Raw genomic sequence first — 22,825 nt, forward strand, 5'->3', positions numbered from 1 at the left:
ACAGGTGAAATAGACACCCCAATGACCGCTATCTTAAAATAAATACATTAACTACGTACATACGTTAGCTTATAGTCAAGAGCGAAAAAAATATTGAAAATTACACTTATTTGTTTCTCGCGACACATTAAAATCAAACACAGAATAACACGTATTGAATAAGCGGGACATGCTTCGGACCGGCTCATGTAGTCCATAGTTAGTTCTGGCTGCAGGGAGATTGATGAACGAGTTTGATCGGAGATTAAGGTGGCGAGTGTTGATGTCCAGCAAACTGAGTAACGTAGAACAGTCAATGTTTCCTTGGAGAAGATCGCCGATAAAGCAGGCCTTAGCCACGTTACGACTTGCATCAAGAGAGTCGAGGTTAATAAGCTGACAACGGCTACTGTACCTTGGTAGGTTGAGCGGATCTCTCCCCCTTAGATGTCGCAGAGAAAGCGCACGAATTTCCTCTGGATAGCTTCGATGCGCTGAGCATCGTTTTGGTAATACGGAGCCCAGACAACTGACGAGTACTCCAAGATTGGGCGAACGGTTGCAGTGATTTCAGACAGTACACATCCCGAAATTTCTTGGCAAAGCGAAACAGGAAGCCTAGTTGTGAAGATGCCTTCGAAACGATATATGCTACATGATCCTTGAATGTCATTTTCGAGTTGATCAAAACTCCGAGATCCTTGACTGTCGATTCGCGTTGAAGCTGAATATCTCCCAAAGCGTAGTCGAATAGGAAGAGCGAATATTTGCGGCCCAAGGATATGACAGAACATTTTGCGACATTTAATGTCATTCGATTTATGCGGCACCATTCAGCAAACACTTCGAATTGTTGTTGCAGAAACATTGCATCTTGAGGATGCTTTATAGAGTAATATAGCTTCATGTCGTCGGCATACGATAGTTTGAGCACAAAATTAACGTCGTTCATATACAACAGGAATAAAAACGGACCCAAATGGCTGCAAACCGGAAAGGGCAGTGAAATGTGACCTCCGATTTTAACCGCCATACTCCGTTCAGTTAAATAGGATTGAAGCCAACCTATTTATTGCCTAATTTGTCAAATTTCGCAATGGCGATCTGATGATTCATCTTGTCGAATGCTGCGGAAAGGTCTGTATAAATGGCATCCACCTGATGGCCACTCTCCATTTGTCGAATTACAAAGGAAGTGAAACACGTTACGTTAGTAGTCGTCGATCTTTTAGGCATAAACCCGTGTTGGTCGTTCGATATGTAATGTGCATACTTTTGAACCAATTCTTAGATGGTATTCGGCAATAGAGCTATTGATTCCGCCGACGTTTTGGTAGTATACCAAAATATTCGGAGATACTGAGGCAGCAGTCCTTACATCGGAAATAAGCGGTTGAGGAGAACTCAACTCTCGTGAGGCGGAAGTGGAAGCACTGGAAATTGACACACTCAGGTACGGAAAATACCGGTAACTGGTTGTACTTGCCGGATGTAGGATTTCGGAAGACCCCATCTTCCACCTCAGACAAAGGACCGGGACGGCTGCAGGTCGCTGGCGAGGGCTCGACTAAGCTGAGTGGAGTAGGGGCTTCCTTGAGGCGTGCGGCTGATAAGCGTCCCGGTGTCCCGTTGGAAGAAATTGAAAGAGGCAGGCCTGAAGCAAATTGATTGTCTGTGATGCAAGCTTCGGTAATTTCATCGGAAACGCTTATTCGTGTCGGTGTCCAGTTGTTGTTAGTTGCGGGTAGACTGGAATTAGCATTGGATTCAGAGTACGAAAAGCTCAGAATGACATGATACTTGCCTGCGGTAGGAGTTCGGAAGACCCCATCTTCCAGCTCAGACGCAGGACCGGGACGACTATTGGATGCTGGCAGCGGAGGCTCGACTGCGCTGAGCGGAATAGGGGCTTCCTTTGGGCTAGCCGCAGATGTGCGTCCCGGTTTCAGCTCGATTGGGAAACGAATACGTTGGCTTGAAGAATTTTGATGGATAGTTGACGTTGAATGGAGATATTCAGTGGTGCTTAAGACGATAGGAGCTTTCTTGGGACTGCATACTGTACAAGTGCACGTCGTGGAAGTGGAAAGCAGCTGGTTTGATGATCGTAGAAGACTAGAAGCGACAAATACATCAGGGACAGAAATGCACGGACGAACATTGTACTTGCCTGTAGAAAGAATTCGGAAGGCCTCGTCTCCCAACTCACACGCAGGACCGGAACGGCTGAAGATCGCAGGCAGGATAGGCTCGACTGCAGTAAGAGGAATAGGGGCTTCCTTAAAGCTTGCGGCAAGTTTGCGTCCCGGTGCAGGGCTGATGAGAGGTAGATTACTGCTTATTCCATAGCTATAATATCTTCCGAGGAAACATGAATGAACATTCAGAACCATGCCGGCGTATCGCATCGATCGATGCACACCTTCTCAGTTACCAATAATTTTGTGTGTCACGAACTTTAATAATTTACCATTGTGCCACGTTTGCTCTATCTATGATTAATGTTCGTCAGTAAAGCTGATATTCTAATTTTATCGTCACGTCACTTGCGATTTTCAGGCTTATTTTTATTGTGCATTTTTTGAGTACACTGAATTCGATACGCCATATTTGGTCTAAAGGATGATCTTAGCTAAATTTGTTTTAACACATGATTTTTATTTTCGAATCTTTATTGAAATTTTGTTCAAATTTTCTGGAAATTCTTTCCAATTTCCATGTAAAAATCTATCATATTAACAAATTCGAGGAAATTTGAAAAAATATCCTGAGGAAATTTTAAGGAATTTCCTGAAGAAATTAGAAAGAATTTCCCGAAGAAGTTAAAAATAATTTGCCATGGAAACTCACAAAAAATATAGGGCGAAATATGTCATAAGACTTATCTTTCAAAGGTACAATAAAGTAGTGGAATTAAATGGAATCGTAAAAACTCGTCTTATGACAAGTGAAAAATAATGCCATTCTTGTTATCATTCTAAAATCTGTTTAAAACTTTCCATTTATCGAACATTGTAAAATATTTTGAGTGCGTATTTGATTTGATTCACTATTATATGCTTCTAATGATTCACATTGAAAACGGGTGCTTGGCAGACAAAACATGAGGAAACCGCCTGTTCTCCTTTCTTAGCCGACGCAAGGTCACATATGATGATAGATGTTGCGTCCCCATATAATGATATGATGTCAAAAACGTGTGCGTCATCCACCAGCGTCAGATATTATGTGTGGTTTGTATTCACCGGATCCGAAGTTTTGAGGGCAACTGCGTGACCAATATGTTGTTAGATATGGAGGTAAAAAGAACGGTATATTTTTTGTCAGACTGCTGAGGCAAACAAATAAATGAAAAGATAGATCAATTATAAGCATAATAAACATAATATGAGCACAGATGACCGACGTTACAGCTGCACTTACTGAGTTGTGATATACTTTGTACGTTTGTTTTGAAACATTTTGCAATATGATCGTTATTCATGTCAGTACGCCATCCTCAAAACTGTGCGCTAGTACATCAAGATAACTTTTTAAGTACCACTTGAATTTTTCTTTGTTTTTTTTTTGTGGTTCAGCTGAAGTATCGACCAAAATCAAACCGCGTGAAAATGAATCTAGGGGTATACCAGCGTCATCGCGTTGTGGATATGAAATTTGAAGTGTTCTACTCTGTTCTTCAAACAACGGCTTGTGCGCCACCTTCTTCTGATCAGAAGGATTGTTCCTCTGACTTAGTCTAGTATACGAAAATCCTTCTCAGAATGGAATGATTGGATGGGCTTGACGGCGCTTATTAACGTGATAACATTTTCTTACGAAGTAGCGATATTTTCCACTAAAGAGCTTACTTGAATAGTCACAATTGTTCAAATATATCTTGTTTTCATAGTAGGACGGGAAACCTTGAAGTGTAGATTTCAGAGATTTCCTTTTCCTTCTGTTGATATTAATGCTCATTGTTGAGCATGGAGACGTGACCATCTAAGAGATTTTTTCCCAGAACGGTGTCTTTCAAAATTGTCACCGCTTGTCGAAATTTTACTTCCACAAACGAGTCCAACGTAAAACGAAGGCACGGGTGCAAGCAAGGACCATAACGAGATCAGTAGGTACAAATAGCATTGAGAAGTACTGTTGAAATTAAAACAGCATAAACTTCCTTCAACAAAAAGAAAACAGAACCGCACAGCATGAGAATACAATGCGGTAGGTATGATAATTCATCTCCTAAGTTACCTTAATCAAAGTGTACGCTCTCTCATGTGGGTTTTGCACAAATTGTCGCTCTAACTTTCCGGATTCAAAAATTTCTCTTGGAAACTCCAATAGGACTTCGGATCTACAACCTCGACTGTTTAAAAGTGATACTATGATACTCATTCAGATCTTGAATAATTTAATACAGAATGTTATGCTGAATACCGCGAAAAGATTTGTGTTTGCCCAGCGAAGTTATTAGCATTTCTCTGAAGTGGGGTTTGAGCAAATTTCGTTTCTTTTACCTTTGAAAAGAAATAAATTCATCCCTACAACACTCTAGTAAAATGCTAATATCTTGGCCTAATAAACTCTAATCTTCTTGCGGTTTTCAGTATAACATTCTGAATTTAATTCTACAAGAACTGAATGAGTATCATAGTTTTTTATCGTGAATTGTGCCGTCCAACGGCAATTCACTGTTTTTGGATGTTTCTGCATACATTTTTGCATATAAACTTCCAACGAGTTTAGCACCGCCCAAACGTTGACCGATTTGGCTGAAATTTTGTCCAGAGCATCAGGGCATCGAATAGAACCGAATAAGAGGGTGGCCCATCAAAAAATTTGAAAAAAGTTTTTTGAGCCATCTTAATGACCATGCTGGCTACCCAATGAGCTTAAGCGTTACAATTAGAGTTGAAATATTTGATTGTTCGGTTTACATGGTGCGTTTTAAAATGTTCTGTAATCTTTCTTGTAACAACGGTTCAGTGCCGAGATTTTAATTTTCATTGGAAGAATTCATGCGATGTTTAAATAAACCGAACAGGACGACAAATCAAAATTATATAGAAGTTATAACAATGCCAAGTATTAACGCTGATATAATTTAGTAATTGATATTTGTTTCGAATAAATATTTTTCAAATTTATCCTGTGTCAATGTGTCATTATTTTGGTTTGTTATAATTTTCAGTTATATTAAATAGTGATGAGTAAAAAGGTTAATTCATTCACGGCCCCGAACCAAGCGTTCAATCCGCATAAATCAGTTTGCATCTCAAACCAAGAGAAGCGCGTTCGTACGTAAACAAGAATAAGAATGATAATGGATACCATGTAACGAGTCTATCTGGGACGCCCAATCGTGATCATTTAAGAAGGGGTATGTTGTGGTCATTTTGTCAAAAGCCGCTTTGAAATCCGTATATTATAACATCCACCTGCGCTATTTCTTGCACTGCCGTCATACAGGAAGTCGTGAAATCTAGTAAGTTTGTACTAACGGATCTGCCGGGAATGAAGCCATGTTGCTTATTACAAATATAACCCTTCGTTGCGCGTAAAACGAAGCTCCAGAAGTATTTAAGCTCAAGGCGTAAATTCTAGAAACTTTTTCAAATAGGTGTAACCAAGATGAATACTAGGTGCTCCAATTTGCCAAGTTCGTGGAAGAGAAGAAGGCGGGTGAAAAATTCATTTTCAGTGCAAAACGAAAACAAACCGGCTGGCTCTCCCATACTAAAATCCAAGATGGCTAAATCGTGAATTTGGAAGATTGGAACACCTAGTGTTGTATTCATCTTGGGCGTAGCTGTATTTGACCTTTGAAATTTGAAACGACTCATACTCTCTCTTTATTCAGCATATTTTGTTCAACTGACGTTGATACCTGATAGATCTTCTTATTGGCATTACATCCCCCACTGGACATTGCCGCCTCGCTGCTTAGTAATCATTTAGCACTTCCACAGTCAGTTATTAATCGCGAAATGTCTAAGCCAAGTTACCATTTTTGCATTCGTATATCATGAGGCTTACAGGATGATACTTTTATGCGCCCAGGAAAGTCGAGACGATTTCCAAACTGAAGCCAGCCACCCTCATCATGGTCTTGCTTTATAGCCGAGCATCTTACCGCTAAGCTAAGGGCCCCATAAATTGCAATCTATTATTTTTGTTGAGTACATTAGCTGATCGAAATAGTTTGAATTGAAAGCACAATCGCCATTCCAAAATAGGGGTCGGCAGCAATCACCATTTGAAAAGGGCTTCGTGGCCGTGCGGTTAGCGACGTTAATCGTCTAGCCACATGTGATATGGAGTGCGGGTTCGATTCCCGCCCCTGTGGGTGTTATGTGTCCAGTCCGATGTCTCATGCTAGGTGTTGCGTCCATTTCCAGGGGGCTCCCAGTGAGCTTCTTGGTGTGGGGGATAGTGGAGGGCAATTAAAAAAAAAAAAAAAAAAAAAAAAAAAGGTGTTAAGTGTTCAGTCTGTACGACCTTTGGTCGAAGACGGTGTGTGTCACGATTTGAATTGAATGTATTTATTATTTCCAAGATAGTTAATCAGTTTAACTGTTCCTGGACACGGTGAAATTAAAGATAGGCCACAAGTTTCTTTTTTGAGAAAATTAAATTATAAAAAAATTGGAAACCCAGCACGATCCAGCAAATATGACACAAACCACAAAACCTAATAAAGGTTTGCGCAGGCCCAATAAGCCGCCTTTAAAAACAACCATTACGAACAACATAGAAGATAATACGACTCGATACAATCGGCAACGACCTAGGCGACGAATAAAGGATCACGATTGGAAGCTTGGAACATGGAACTGCAAGTCGCTAGGCTTCGCAGGTTGCGACAGGATAATCTACGATGAATTACATCCCCGCAACTTCGATGTCGTAGCGCTGCATGAAATCTGCTGGACAGAACAGAAAGTGTGGAAAAGCGGGCATCGAGCGGCTACCATCTACCAAAGCTGTGGCACCACCAACGAGCTGGGAACCGGCTTCATAGTGCTGGGAAAGATGCGCCAACGCGTGATTGGGTGGCAGTCAATCAACGCAAGGATGTACAAGCTGAAGATAAAAGGCCGTTTCTTCAACTATAGCATCATCAACGTGCACTGCCCACACGAAGGGAGATCCGACGACGAGAAAGAAGCGTCCTATGCGCAGCTGGAGCAGACCTACGATGGATGCCGACTGCGGGACGTAAAATCGTCATCGGTGACAAGAACGCTCAGGTAGGAAGGGAGAAAATGTATAGACCGGTCATCGGACCGGATAGACTGCATACCGTATCGAACGCCAAGGGCCAACCATGCATAAACTTTGCAGCTTCCTACGGAATGGTAGTCCAAAGCACTTTCTTCCCCCTGCAAGAATATCCACAAGGCCACATGGAAATCACCTAATCAAGTAACGAAAAACCGAATCGACCACATTCTAATCGACGGTAAATTCTTCTCCGACATCACGAACGTACGCACTTACCGCAGTGCGAATATTGAATCCGACCACTACCTCGTCGCAGTATGTCTGCGCTCAAAACTCTCGACGGTGATCAACACGCGTCGGAGTCGTACGCCGCGGCTTAACATTGGGCGGCTACAAGACGGTAGACGCGCAGCAGCTGGAAGTGGCACTCCCAACGGAAGAGCAGCTGGGCGCAGCATCTCTTGAAGATGGCTGGAGAGATATTCGATCCGCCATTGGAAGCACCGCAACCGCTGCACTAGGCACGGTGGCTCCGGATCAGAGAAACGACTGGTATGACGGCGAATGTGAGCAGTTAGTTGATGAGAAGAATGCAGCATGGGCGAGATTGCTGCAACACCGCACGAGGGCGAACGAGGCACGATACAAACGGGCGCGGAACAGACAAAACTCGATTTTCCGGAGGAAAAAGCGCCAGCAGGAAGATCGAGACCGTGAAGAGACGGAGGTACTGTACCGCGCTAATAACGCACGAAAATTCTATGAGAAGTTGAACCGTTCACGTAAGGGCCACGTGCCACAGCCCGATATGTGTAAGGACATAAACGGGAACCTTCTTACGAACGAGCGTGAGGTGATCTAATGCTAAAACTTCCATGGTGAAAGTAACCAAGCTAGTTCCTAGGGGGACAACATCAAGGATCTATCGTTTGTGTGGCACTTTGTACCACTGTTTCGAATGTAGTTGGTGATACGTGGTACTGGCCTGATGGCATAATCGTGCTGGAATTTTAACCAAACTTAAAAAACGTCTCTGTCACCTTCCATTGATTGATTCCTGTTTGACTACCAGAATACCATTTGCTTGCCGTCCACATCAACCTTCCAAGTCTTTCAAACCGTTCTATTTCGTCAATGAACCGAGAGGATCGCTCTACAACCAGGACGCAACAAATCACAAAGCACATTACTGCCGTAATCTGGAAAAGTGATGTAACAGCCATTTTACAACATGCATGTTTTCCATTTTTTTGTTTAAGAGCTCGATTAATAGTACTCGTTAACATCATTCTTTGAAAAAGGGCGTATACGTCACTTTTTCAGATTACGGCAGATTAGAAGCCACGTTCATAGGTCCCCATCGCAGTCGAGACTGTGCAGCCAGAAGAGATGGTGCGGTTTCGGGTTTTGAAAGCCGAAACCCGACCGGAACCCGAACCCGACGGTTCGGTTTTGAAAAAAATATTACAATATCGGGTTCAGGTCGGGTACGGGTTTGTGGGATAAAAAAAATGTCAGGTCTGGGACAGGTACGGGTTCACAAATAAAATATTTACTTGATACTTGATGGGCTACAGCTCTTCGATGAGCCTACGCCGAATGGAGTATCATTCTCCACTGGACTCGATCCTGGGCCAATCGCTTCCAGTCGCCCTGAACATTGAGCGCCCTCAGGTCCTCTCCAACAGCAAAAAGCCATCGTGTACGCGGCCTTCCACGAAGCCTGCGGCCTCTTCCGGGTTCTCTACTAAATAATATCTTCGCTTGACGTTCTTCCGGCATACGAACAACGTGACCAGCCCACCGTAGTCTGCCATGTTGTATAAGCTTAATAATATCCAGCCCTTTATATACCTGGTACAATTCGTGATTCATGCTACGTCGACAGATACCGTCCTCTTGTTTATCGCCGAGTATTGTCCGCAGCACCTTACGCTCAAACACCCCGAAAGCTCTCTCATCAGCCTCCTTTAACGTTCATGTTTCATGGCCGTATAAAGCCACCGGAAAAATCAGAGTAGTATACAGCGCGAGTTTTGTTTTCGTTTGCAGACTACGGGACTTAAGCTGGTTACGAAGTCCGTAATAAGCCCTATTTGCAGCTGCAATACGCCTTTTCACCTCGCGGGTAACATCATTATCGCACGTTACTAATGTTCCAAGATACACACATTCTTCCACCACTTCAATTTTTTTACCATACAGCACCATTTCACTACCGCCATCACTAATGAACCCACGTTGATTGCCAGCGACCATGTACTTCGTTTTGCTGGTATTGATCGTGAGTCCAATCCTCGCTGTCTCCCTCTTAAAAGGCACAAAAGCTTCTTCCACAGCAAGGCGATCAATTCCGATAATATCGATATCGTCCGCAAAACACAGGAGCATATGCGATCTTGTGATAATGGTACCGCTTCTTTGCACGCCAGCTCTCCTAATCGCTCCCTCGAGCGCTATATTGAACAGTAGATTGGAGAGTGCATCACCCTGCCTTAATCCATCTAAGGTAACAAATGACGTCGATATTCCATCCGCAACCCTTACACTTGATTTCGATCCGTCCAACGTTATACGAATCAGCCGTATCAGTCTCGCCGGAAAACCATGTTCAAGCATAATTTACCATAATTCATTACGTTTCACTGAATCGTACGCCGCCTTGAAATCAATAAACAGATGATGTGTCTGCAAGTCCCGGAATTTATTGATCGGCCCTCACGAAAACCTGCTTGGTATTCACCGACGAAGGACTCTTCAAGCGGTTTCAATCTGTTGAACAGAATACGGGATATAATTTTGTACGCCGAATGAGGGAGGGTTATTATTAGGTAATTGGCGCACTCCAGTCTGTGCCCTTTCTTAAAGAGAGGGCAAATGAGGCCAACAATAAAATACTGAATATTATTTGATTCAGTTTTGTTTATTGTTAGGCTGGTTCGTTGTTCGGGCTTACGTCCTTTTCGATTTAAAGAGAACCAGAAAATATCTAGTTTGAATTTTCCAAGAAAACTTTAAGCCTGGGTACAGCTCGGGTTTAAATAATTATATTATGTTGGTTCGGGTCGGGTGCGGATTTACGAATGCAAAAATTCTCGGGTACGGTTCAGGTTCGGGTTTCATAAGATTTTTTATTCCGACTTCGGGTCGCGTCCGGGTGTGCATGAAATTTGCAAATCGGGTTCGGGTCGGGTTCGGGTTTGTGAGTTTTTTTTCTAAAATCACATAAAGCTCAAAATACAGTTACTTATAATTTAAAAAAAGGGCATGAGATTCGCTTGAGCTTTTAATATAGTTCTCACATGCAATTGAATTAAAATTCCTATTAAGTAAGAGACGTGGGAATTCATTGTTACATATAAAATAAATTTATTTGTTTTGTACAACTTACATGAAATTAAGCTGCACCCCGATTTTATGCAAAAAGGGAAAGATTATGCTTAAAACAGGTATTTAATAGAAATAAAACTCGCACATAAGTGAATTGCTAATAATAATGCTATGTACTTTATATTCTCAAAAAGTTTTGCTTGTTAGCTGTAAGAAACGTAATATATTGGTAGCAATAAAACGAAATGATAATGCCAAAAACTTACAACTGTACATATATGAAATATTCTCTCCAACACACTTTTCAGTACGTCTATCCGCATTTTACCACATGTATGTTCTCTTATTGCAACCCCCCATCCCCAAATGTAATGCTACCACCACAGATGTGTGGCAATTTGTGAGCCTTCCCCTTCTGCGAAAGTGCACTCTAATTAGACAAATTATTAAGCAATACTCGCTTGTACCATCTTGCAGGAAAAGCGGTAATGGTGCTCAGATACGGTTCGACGGATCGGATAACCATAATCTGCAGGAGTATACGTATAAGAAGATAACGCCGTGCGATGTTTGTTCACAAGTGTTAAGAGGTGAGTGGAAGCCATTTCTAGACAGTAATCGTTTTTTTTTTCATGAGCTGCATAAGTTTGCTGGTTTTTGTTCTACTCAACGTCGCCGCTTCAAGATGCTTCTTTTTGATCGTTTTATTGGTGTATGTAATAATGTTGGACTGCATTTAGACGGCATCTTAAAAGGGACGTTCAACATATTTATTTTTTTGTTTCTTATTTATATTTCGACATTTATTAAATAACTACACTAACGGAAAAAAATCGTAGATACTAGGGAAAGAGAGTTTATTGAAAGAGGGTCTCTCATTTGGACATTTAGCGTTTTCGAAAATCGTTCAAGAAATGCATTATTTTTTGTATGAGTCATTTTCGGTCATACCATAGAAAGTAAAAAAAGTGACAGATGACAAAAAAGTGCATTGGAAACTTTATACCAAGACGGGACATCTCGCGCAACCTGGAGCTAACCCTATTCTGTGCACACACCATCGCTAAGAACATACATACAAAAGTTTGCACTCGAGGAAACTCGAGCAAAGAGCAGCACCAACATCAGCCAACGAACAATAAAACAAAATGGTTTTTGTGACTGTAATCCTTTATCCACCCGACTGTGAGAAGTATCTAATCCTGTAATGCAGGCGACGTCCTACCTACGGCGGCGAGGATATGAAAGTTATCCTTTCACGGCAATTGACAATACAGCATGTGCCTTATTCTATTCGAAAGTGCGCTTTCCGATGCGACAGGCGGTAATGCTCAAACGGATATGTTGCCGCCATCCTTGTCCAGGAATAGCATCGCAAAACGAGCCGTCTGTCGGAACTCGTTTCGGGCCGATTTTGGCAGGTTTGGGAAAATTATTCATGATCAATGGATATCATAGAACTGATGTTGATTAATTATGCACTACCTTTCCGACCACGATTCTGGTGCATGCAAAGGTATTTCATCTGGAATACGGTCTGCAAGAGGATGTCTGTTGTGCAATTCATAGATATCATTATGTATCTAACTTTTCAGTGCAGTACAATGCCGTTTCACTTAACTTAACAGCGATTTTCCATTTCCATTTTCGACCGCCTGTTGCTAATAGGTTTCACCGGAATGCAATGCACACCGCTACAATTGTGTATTATTTGTGAGATGACATGGGATGACATCTGAAAAAATCCATGCCACATCCAACCCGAGTGTTACTTTATCATACACAATTGCACAAAAAAGGAATAATGTTATCCGGCATGGAACGATAGTGGAAAGTTACAAAAAAGAACATACCTATGTGAAATGCTTCAGGTCGCTTGTTACTATTGATTTAATAATTTCTCAAGAAGGGCAAAGTGAATCATGATTTAGGCCGCAACTTGTTATAGGGTATCCAATCATGGTTTGAACTAGTGAAAAGCGTAGCGTATCATGGTTTGAACCATTTTGAAATCAGTCGAAATTGCCATCTCATTGGCAGGAATTGAACCTTTAACAGTATGATTGGCATATTTAGGTATACTGGAAGTGATAGAGTTCATTTAAACTTGCGTATATATTGTTTAAATAGTAAAATGGAGCGATTTAAAAACATCCTGAATTAGCGCTAAATTACCCCACCAGTGGCACAATTTCCAAAAGCTCAAAAAGGACGCATTTCATGACACAAAATGCTGGAGCATTTTGTTTACATTTACAATATGAAAAAATCGCAAATTTCATATCGATAATTTACATGATTTTCACAGGTTTCGAGTTACTAATCTAATGCAATAAAATAAATAGTTAAACAAGTTTGCTTTTCTATAGGTTTCTCCAGCGTTTCAGGCATGTAATTAGTATTCTATTTAGGAGCGGCTGCCACTGCTACCAGTAGTTCAAACCATGTTACGAATTTAGTTCAAACCATGAACGGTGTAGTTCAAACCATGGTACGAATCTAAGTTTTGTAATTTTTAAGTTTTTTTCATGAAACTAAGCATAAATATGTGAACCCAAGATTTTTGAAAGGCAATGAACTAAGCTTCCATATAAACTAGAGTTCGCAGTTGTAACATGTTTCTATAATGAAATATCTGAATTTTTATTTGCCGGCTCCTCTGATGCCTGCCATTTGGTTCAAACCATAATTGGACACCCTACATTCGGGTAGATATTATTTTGACTAGACATGTGCGCCGATTGAAATTTTAGCGGCGGCAGCATTATAAATCTTTTTCAATCATCCAGCGGCGGATCACGCCGTGGTGATCAGCGGTGGCGGTGTGGGTCGGCGGGCGTGAACTAGTTTCAAGCGCCAAAATTTCTCTGGATTTTTTCAGAAGTTCCTAAACGAATTCCTCCTCCTCCTCCAGGAATTCCTCTGGAAGTTCCTCCAGCAATTCTTCCGGAAGGTCTTCCAGCGATTCCTCCAGTAGTTCCTCCAGTAATTTTTCTTAAAGTTCCTCCAGCAATCACTCCGGAAGTTCCTCCAGCAAATCCTCGGATCTCAAACAATTCCTCCGTAAGTTCTTCCAGAAGATACTCCGGAAGTTCCTTCAGCAATTCCTATGGAAGCTCCTCCAGCAATTTCTTCAGAAGTTCTTACAGCAATTCCTCCAGAAGGTCTTACAGAAATTCCTCCGGAAGTTCATCTAGCAATTTCCTCGGAAGTTTCTGCAAGAATTGCTCCGAAAGTTCCTCCAGGAATTCCTCCTCACGGTTAATAACTGTGAAAGTGCTTAATGAACACTAAGCTGCGAGGCGGCAATGTCCCAGTGTGGGGATGTAATGCCAATAAATGCCTCTTGGAATTCCTCGGAAAGCTGAAATTGAGTAATTTTATTTAAAGTTTCCAATGAACTTGCTAAATATTGCATAAACATCCGTAATTTCTTAGATCACCGATCTTTCCAATAAAATGAATTAACGAATTTCGAGTCTCTGTTTCTCTGAAAACTCTTCCGGAAATTCCTACAGAAACTTAGTAATTAATAGATGCTTTGAGAACAACATACTTTACGCGGTGGATGGTTTTATTTTGTCCAGAACTTCACTCAAAATCCAATCCTAATCCAATCCAAATTCAATGCAAAACCTTTCCAAAACCAATCCAAATCGAATCCAACTCCAATCCAAATTCAATTCAAATATAACCCAAATCCAATCCAAATCCAACCCAAAACCAATCAAAATCTAGTCCAAATTCAATCCAAATCTAAATCTAATCCAAATCCAATCTAAATCCAATCTAAATCCAATTCAAATCCAAATCCAAGTCCAATCCAAATTCAATCGAAATCCGATCCAAATCCAATCCAAATCCAATCCAAATTCAATCCAAATTCAATCCAAATACAATCCAAATCCAATACAAATGCAATCCAAATCCAATCCAAATCCAATACAAATCCAATCCAAATCCAATCCAAATCCAATCCAAATCCAATCCAAATCCAATACAAATCCAATCCAAATCCAATCCAAATCCAATCCAAATACAATCCAAATCCAATCCAAATCCAATTCAAATCCAATCCAAATCCAATCCAAATCCAATCCAAATCCAATCCAAATCAATCCAAACCAATCCAAACCAAATCCAACCAAACCAATCCAAATCCAATCCAAACCAATCCAAACCAACCAAACCAATCCAAACCAATCCAAACCAATCCAAACCAAATCCAATCCAAACCAATCCAAACCAATCCAAACCAATCCAAACCAATCCAAACCAAACCAAACCAATCCAAACCAATCCAAACCAATCCAAACCAATCCAAACCAATCCAAACCAATCCAAATCCAATCCAAACCAATCCAAACCAATCCAAACCAATCCAAACCAACCAAACCAATCCAACCAATCCAAACCAATCCAACCAATCCAAACCAATCCAAACCAACCAAACCAATCCAAACCAATCCAAACCAATCCAACCAAACCAACACAACCAATCCAAACCAACCAAACCAATCCAAACCAATCCAAACCAATCCAAACCAATCCAAATCCAATCCAAACCAATCCAACCAATCCAAACCAATCCAAACCAATCCAAATCCAATCCAACCAATCCAAGTCCAATCAAACCAACCAAACCAATCCAAACCAATCCAAACCAAACCAATCCAAACCAACCAAATCCAATCCAAACCAATCCAAACCAATCCAAACCAATCCAAACCAAATCCAAACCAATCCAAATCCAAACCAACCAAACCAATCCAAACCAATCCAAACCAATCCAAACCAATCCAAACCAATCCAAACCAATCCAAACCAATCCAAACCAACCAAACCAATCCAAACCAATCCAACCAACCAACCAAACCAATCCAAAACCAATCCAAACCAACCAAACCAATCCAACCAATCCAACCAATCCAAACCAACCAAACCAATCCAAACCAACCAAATCCAATCCAAATCCAATCCAAACCAACCAAACCAATCCAAATCCAATCCAAACCAAATCCAAATCCAATTAAAAATCCAATCCAACCAATCCAAACCAATCCAAACCAACCAAACCAATCCAAACCAATCCAAATCAAACCAAACCAAACCAAACCAACCAAACCAATCCAAACCAATCCAAACCAATCCAAACCAATCCAAACCAATCCAAAACCAATCCAAACCAATCCAAACCAATCCAAACCAATCCAAACCAATCCAAACCAATCCAAACCAATCCAAACCAATCCAAACCAATCCAAACCAACCAAACCAATCCAAACCAATCCAAACCAATCCAAACCAATCCAACCAATCCAAACCAACCAAACCAATCCAAACCAATCCAACCAATCCAAACCAATCCAAACCAATCCAAACCAATCCAAACCAATCCAACCAATCCAAACCAATCCAAACCAATCCAAATCCAATCCAAACCAATCCAACCAATCCAAACCAATCCAAACCAACCAAACCAATCCAAACCAATCCAACCAACCAACCAAACCAATCCAAACCAATCCAAACCAATCCAAACCAATCCAAACCAATCCAAACCAAATCCAATCCAACCAATCCAAACCAATCCAAACCAATCCAAACCAATCCAACCAACCAAACCAATCCAACCAATCAAATCCAACCAAATCCAATCCAAAACCAAATCCAATCCAAACCAACCAAACCAATCCAAACCAATCCAAACCAATCCAAACCAATCCAAACCAATCCAAACCAATCCAAACCAACCAAACCAATCCAAACCAATCCAAACCAATCCAAACCAATCCAAATCCAATCCAAACCAATCCAAATCCAACCAAACCAATCCAACCAATCCAAACCAATCCAAACCAATCCAAACCAATCCAACCAATCCAAACCAATCCAAACCAACCAAACCAACCAAACCAATCCAAACCAATCCAAATCCAATCCAAACCAATCCAAACCAATCCAAACCAACCAAACCAATCCAAACCAATCCAAACCAATCCAAACCAATCCAACCAACCAAACCAATCCAACCAATCCAACCAATCCAACCAAACCAACCAATCCAAACCAAATCCAAACCAACCAACCAATCCAAACCAATCCAAACCAATCCAAACCAATCCAAACCAATCCAAACCAATCCAAACCAATCCAAACCAACCCAACCAATCCAAACCAACCAAACCAATCCAAACCAATCCAAACCAATCCAAACCAATCCAAATCCAATCCAAACCAATCCAAACCAATCCAAACCAACCAAACCAATCCAAACCAATCCAAACCAATCCAAACCAACCAAACCAATCCAAACCAATCCAAACCAATCCAAACCAATCCAAACCAATCCAAACCAATCCAAATCCAATCCAAACCAATCCAAACCAATCCAAATCCAACCAAACCAACCAAACCAATCCAAACCAATCCAAACCAATCCAAACCAATCCAAATCCAACCAACCAAACCAATCCAAACCAATCCAACCAATCCAAACCAATCCAAACCAATCCCAAACCAACCAAACCAATCCAAACCAACCAAACCAATCCAAACCAATCCAAACCAATCCAAACCAACCAAACCAATCCAAACCAATCCAAACCAATCCAAACCAACCAAACCAATCCAAATCCAATCCAAACCAATCCAAACCAATCCAAACCAAACCAATCCAACCAACCAAACCAATCCAAACCAATCCAAACCAATCCAAACCAATCCAAACCAATCCAAATCCAATCCAAACCAACCAAACCAATCCAAACCAATCCAAACCCAACCAAACCAATCCAAACCAATCCAAACCAATCCAAACCAATCCAAACCAACCAAACCAATCCAAACCAATCCAACCAATCCAAACCAATCCAAACCAATCCAAACCAATCCAACCAATCCAAACCAATCCAAACCAATCCAAACCAATCCAAACCAATCCAAACCAACCAAACCAACCAAACCAATCCAAACCAAATTCAAACCAATCCAAACCAATCCAAACCAACCCAACCAATCCAAACCAATCCAAACCAATCCAAACCAACCAAACCAATCCAAACCAATCCAAACCAATCCAAACCAACCAAACCAATCCAAACCAATCCAAACCAATCCAAATCCAACCAAACCAAACCAAACCAATCCAACCAATCCAAACCAATCCAAACCAAACCAAACCAATCCAAACCAAACCAAACCAATCCAACCAAACCAATCCAAACCAATCCAACCAATCCAAACCAATCCAACCAATCCAAACCAATCCAAACCAATCCAAACCAATCCAAACCAATCCAAACCAATCCAAACCAATCCAAATCCAACCAAACCAACCAAACCAACCAAACCAATCCAAACCAATCCAAACCAACCAAACCAATCCAAACCAATCCAAACCAATCCAAACCAACCAACCAAACCAAACCAATCCGAAACCAATCCAAACCAATCCAAACCAAACCAAACCAATCCAAACCAAACCAATCCAAACCAACCAAACCAATCCAAACCAATCCAAACCAATCCAAACCAACCAAACCAATCCAAACCAATCCAAACCAATCCAAACCAATCCAAACCAATCCAAACCAATCCAAACCAATCCAAACCAACCAATCCAAACCAATCCAAACCAATCCAAACCAATCCAAACCAATCCAACCAATCCAAACCAATCCAATCCAACCAAACCAATCCAAACCAACCAAACCAATCCAACCAAACCAATCCAAACCAACCAAACCAAACCAATCCAAACCAATCCAAACCAATCCAAACCAACCAAACCAACCAAACCAATCCAAACCAACCAAACCAATCCAAACCAATCCAAACCAATCCAAACCAATCCAAACCAATCCAAACCAATCCAAACCAACCAAACCAATCCAAACCAATCCAAACCAATCCAAACCAACCAAACCAACCAAACCAATCCAAACCCAATCCAACCAATCCAAACCAATCCAAACCAACCAATCCAAACCAATCCAACCAATCCAAACCAACCAAACCAATCCAACCAACCAACCAAACCAATCCAAACCAATCCAAACCAATCCAAACCAATCCAAACCAATCCAAACCAATCCAAACCAACCAAACCAATCCAAACCAATCCAAACCAACCAAACCAACCAAATCAACCAATCCAAACCAACCAAACCAACCAAACCAATCCAAACCAATCCAAATCCAATCCAAACCAACCAAACCAACCAAACCAATCCAAACCAATCCAAATCCAATCCAAACCAATCCAAACCAATCCAAACCAATCCAAACCAACCAAACCAATCCAAACCAATCCAAACCAATCCAACCAATCCAAACCAATCCAAACCAATCCAATGCCAATCCAAATCCAATCCAAATCCAATCCAAATCCAATCCAAATCCAATCCAAATCCAATCCAAATCCAATCCAAATCCAATCCTAATCCAATCCAAATCCAATCCAAATCCAATCCAAATCCAATCCAAATCCAATCCAAATCCAATTCAAATCCAATTCAAATACAATCCAAATCTAATCCAAATCCAATTCAAATCCAATCTAAATCCAATCCAAGTCCAGCCATCCAATAATTTCGGCATATTACTTAGAAGTAGATAAATGAATTACAATGCAATCTACATAATCTTCGCTTAACGTGATAATACAAAAAGTCTTAAAATGATTGCCTGTGAGTTTTCGTATAAAAATATTACAATGGACTTTTTTTAGCTTGAAAAAAAAAAACGATGAAAAAGTTGTTTTCAACAAGTGCTGCCGCAAAACGCATTTGTCTGGTAGTGAAAAAAAGGACTTGTCATGATCAGTTATGAATTGCTAAGACACTCCGAAATTTGTCGATGTTTCTAAATATTCGATGAAATTTTTTGGAATTAAATTTTGTTTGTAATTTATTCTTTCTGGTATTAGCAGTTGAACAGATTCATTAAAATTGACAGTCTCGTCATTTGAACGTCCTTAGAATGTAGAATTCTAGTAGTGTCTTATATTTTTCGGTCTTATTCCATTACTTAAAGCGATTAACAAAACTGCTATTTTTCATTGAATTATTTAAAGCACAGGAAAAAGCATAATAAGGAAGGGTTTTGTTTGTCGGTGAACTACAGCAAACTTTTCTTTTGATGCAACTACCTTTTGCGTCATAACTTCACATTTGCACAAAGTTCTCAACGAATGGCAGCAACTGCCTTTAACTATGGCAAAACAATCGTTAAAATGAGTCATGTTTTTATCTATTCAAATTCAGGTCACACGCGGCAGGGTCTTCGCTGCAGAATATGCAAGGTAAACGTGCACGCCGATTGTGCATCCCAGCTGCCGAAATGCCAAGTCAAGCAAAAGCTGCTCCGGCGCCAGAAGAGCACATCCGAGATCGAGAACCGCACCGAACTGGAGGAGGAAAGTAAGTCGTTTTGTATTGTCCTAGTTCTAGTATTCATTCGTGCATTAAAATTGTTGGTTCCATCTCACGAATAATTAAGTACACTGGATGCGACCAAACATCAACGCGTGATACGAATTACACTCTCATTGAATTACAAATTCATTCATCATTATTTATGTAGGGGTAGATGAAGCAGAACAGACATCACGTAAACTATCAATATTGGGATCGCTTGAGTTAGGTATATTAAATAGAGGTAGTCAGCCGGCCCTCTTACATCTCAAAGCCAAACATTGGTGTCACTGTCTTAAACAAATTAAAATATCTAACGATCACAACTTCAGAAACTAACATTCTCACATGTGTTGCTATGTGTATTAGGATCAAAGAAAAACTGGGTCTTGCACAAATTTATTGTTTAAGTCAATCATCACTTAATTTCCCATCTCAGATTGTAACATACTTGCTTTCATTAATTGTAACACGTGCCCACAGAACCGACCGACATCGATCAAATCTATCAGGTCTTAAAGAAGGCTAACGAAATTTCCAGCGGCAAAGCCGCCGCCGAGTCGAAAGCTCAAGCCAACACTACAACTACTAGTGATGCCAATGCGATGACTGGTGCTAGCAATCCCCAGCTAGAAATACCTGTAGTCAATGTGCCTGATTATCCAGATCGAACACCCAGGAGGGGACCACCCAAATCTCAGGGGCCAAATTACCAACCGCAAAAACAGGGACTCTCGGCGCCGACCACGACCGACATGTCCAGCTCAGGTCCGCATTGAACTCGCAACTCACTAGAGGCTTTCCGTTCCGCTCCTATTTTATCTCTTTCTGCATTCTGAAGGTCTTGCATTTTCTTTACTTTTGTTTTTATATGTTCGGTCATAGTTTTTGGGTGGCTGCCGAATCGTTGCCGATTCCACTGCTGGAAGCCGTAGATTACGTAGTCTCAGTTTCGAATTTGTAAATAGAATGTGTAGTTTTGTTGCACACCCCCTCATCCGTATCGTCATATTATTCAGCATATCCATATTTTATCTCATAAGTAGTATTGCAATCGTAGTTAAGCCGAATATGATATTGTGATGATATACATTTTTTATGTGAGTTGTGAGTATGAAGAAGAAATACGCGTCGTTCAACGATCGATCCCAATATTGGAATGTTAATTATCTACACCAATAACCTGTCAATCAAATAATTTAAACAAATGAGGAATGAAACTGGTTTCTTCGGAGAAGTTCAATATTTTAATAAATGGAAATCAATTGAGATGATGTTAAAATTTGCCTCTGTGGTGAAAGTCATGTTCTAGAACTACCAAGCACTGCGACACGATTCACTTGTGCAAAACACTGAAAAATTTCATGTTCAAATTTGGAGTGAACAGATAAAAAAAATTGCTACATTTTTGTATTGCACAACTTAACCTTCGATACTACATTGCAAAAGTCCGAAGGTATTAACAAGATGGTACTCAGGGCCACATTTCAAACCTCACTCAAAAGTGGTTGCAGGAGCATACAATGTAAAGTATCAGAAAAATATATTAAGCTCTTTTAGTGGAATGAATTAAACCGTCTAAGACGAATTAAGTACTGTCCATTTAATTCCACCAGTTAATTTTCGTTATCTTTGCAGATACGTATTTCGACCACAACTGTGTGGTCGTCTTAGACCTCGTACTCGTCTCGTACTTAATTCGTCTTAGACGGTTTGTAAAGTATGTTTACAAATATTTCGTTCTATTGGACAGCTGTCAAGGAACACCACAAGCGTTAATGATTAAAAAGCATTAGTATGAACTTTTTATGTTTATATCCAAGATCCACCAGAATGGATTAAACCATTAGAACCATATTGAACTGTAGAACAGAATTTACGATTACTCTTTTATGGTAACTATGCAACTGGAGATAATTCCATCGAAACTAGTTTCATTGCTTTACGGGTACTTGATTGACAGGCTTTGTTCTTCCTTTCCAATAGCTTTGATAATCACACAATCGACTTCCAACATTTTCCCATGCTTACCAACCGGCCAGACTTGCGGTTTCCGGTGCCCAATGTTGCTGGCTCTTCGGTGTCGACTTCATCGGGAAACGCGTCTGCTATAGACTCAGGGACGAAAAGGAAATTGTTCGCCGGCTTCCGCCCCATGTCCGGCTTCGGAATGCTGAGAATGCGTTTAACCCAGAATCGTTCAATTTCACTGCCAGAAAGTAATTGACCAACTGCTGCGAAACCAGCAGATAGCAAAAAAAAATCCCTCTTTCTCTCTATTGGTGTCGTATTAACTCTGTGTGCACATCAGTTGGTTGGTGTGATCCTTAGAAATAACAAAGTTTTAATCACCCTCCCCGTACTGGAATGTCCGAGCATTCAACACCCTGGTACCTTATCTAGTCCTACTTAACTGTTGTATTTTCGGTGTTTAATTGTTCCATCACGTCTACGTATACTGTTCAGTTTCTCGCATTGATTTAATTTGGTGTTTATGAGGTAGGGCTTTCTCTCATTTTTGAATCTTGGGATTATGTCAAAAAATTGAATCCATTGCAATTTGTGACTATTGTTGGAAGTTGCAACTTTACTCCTCGGCTCGTTCAAACGGGTGAAGATACCTGTTGAATGAAGGTTGTGCAGTTAATGACGGGGGACATATTTTTAGATGAACCAGTTTTTCTTTGTTAGTAAAAATACTAATCAACAATACTTATGGTTAAAGAAATCATCCGTCACGGACCTCCAACGTGCGCCATTCATAACTAACCTTAAGTATATAATCGATTTTACTAAGTATACATTACGTAATACTCATTTCGAATTGGAACAATATACAATTCCTGGCATGATTGTCACCTGCTTCACTCAACCAACGCTTCGCATAT

The 22,825-nt window shown here is 40.6% G+C and overlaps 1 protein-coding gene across 6 annotated transcripts in view; it reads left to right on the forward strand.

Annotated features, from left to right (window-relative positions):
* LOC134211662 (uncharacterized) overlaps positions 1-22,825 on the forward strand; it is a 353,136-nt gene that overhangs the window by 219,552 nt on the left and 110,759 nt on the right. For 5 of the 6 annotated variants that reach the window (XM_062688770.1, XM_062688773.1, XM_062688771.1 and 2 more), the window contains 3 exons: positions 10,999-11,111; positions 19,788-19,943; positions 20,421-20,705. In XM_062688770.1, the coding sequence (XP_062544754.1) occupies positions 10,999-11,111; positions 19,788-19,943; positions 20,421-20,705 (554 nt within the window). The remainder of the gene's footprint in view (positions 1-10,998; positions 11,112-19,787; positions 19,944-20,420; positions 20,706-22,825) is intronic. The other variant, XM_062688772.1, reaches the window with a different exon arrangement.

The sequence above is a fragment of the Armigeres subalbatus genome, chromosome 2, assembly GCF_024139115.2.
Source record: "Armigeres subalbatus isolate Guangzhou_Male chromosome 2, GZ_Asu_2, whole genome shotgun sequence".
Lineage (NCBI taxonomy): Eukaryota > Metazoa > Arthropoda > Insecta > Diptera > Culicidae > Armigeres > Armigeres subalbatus.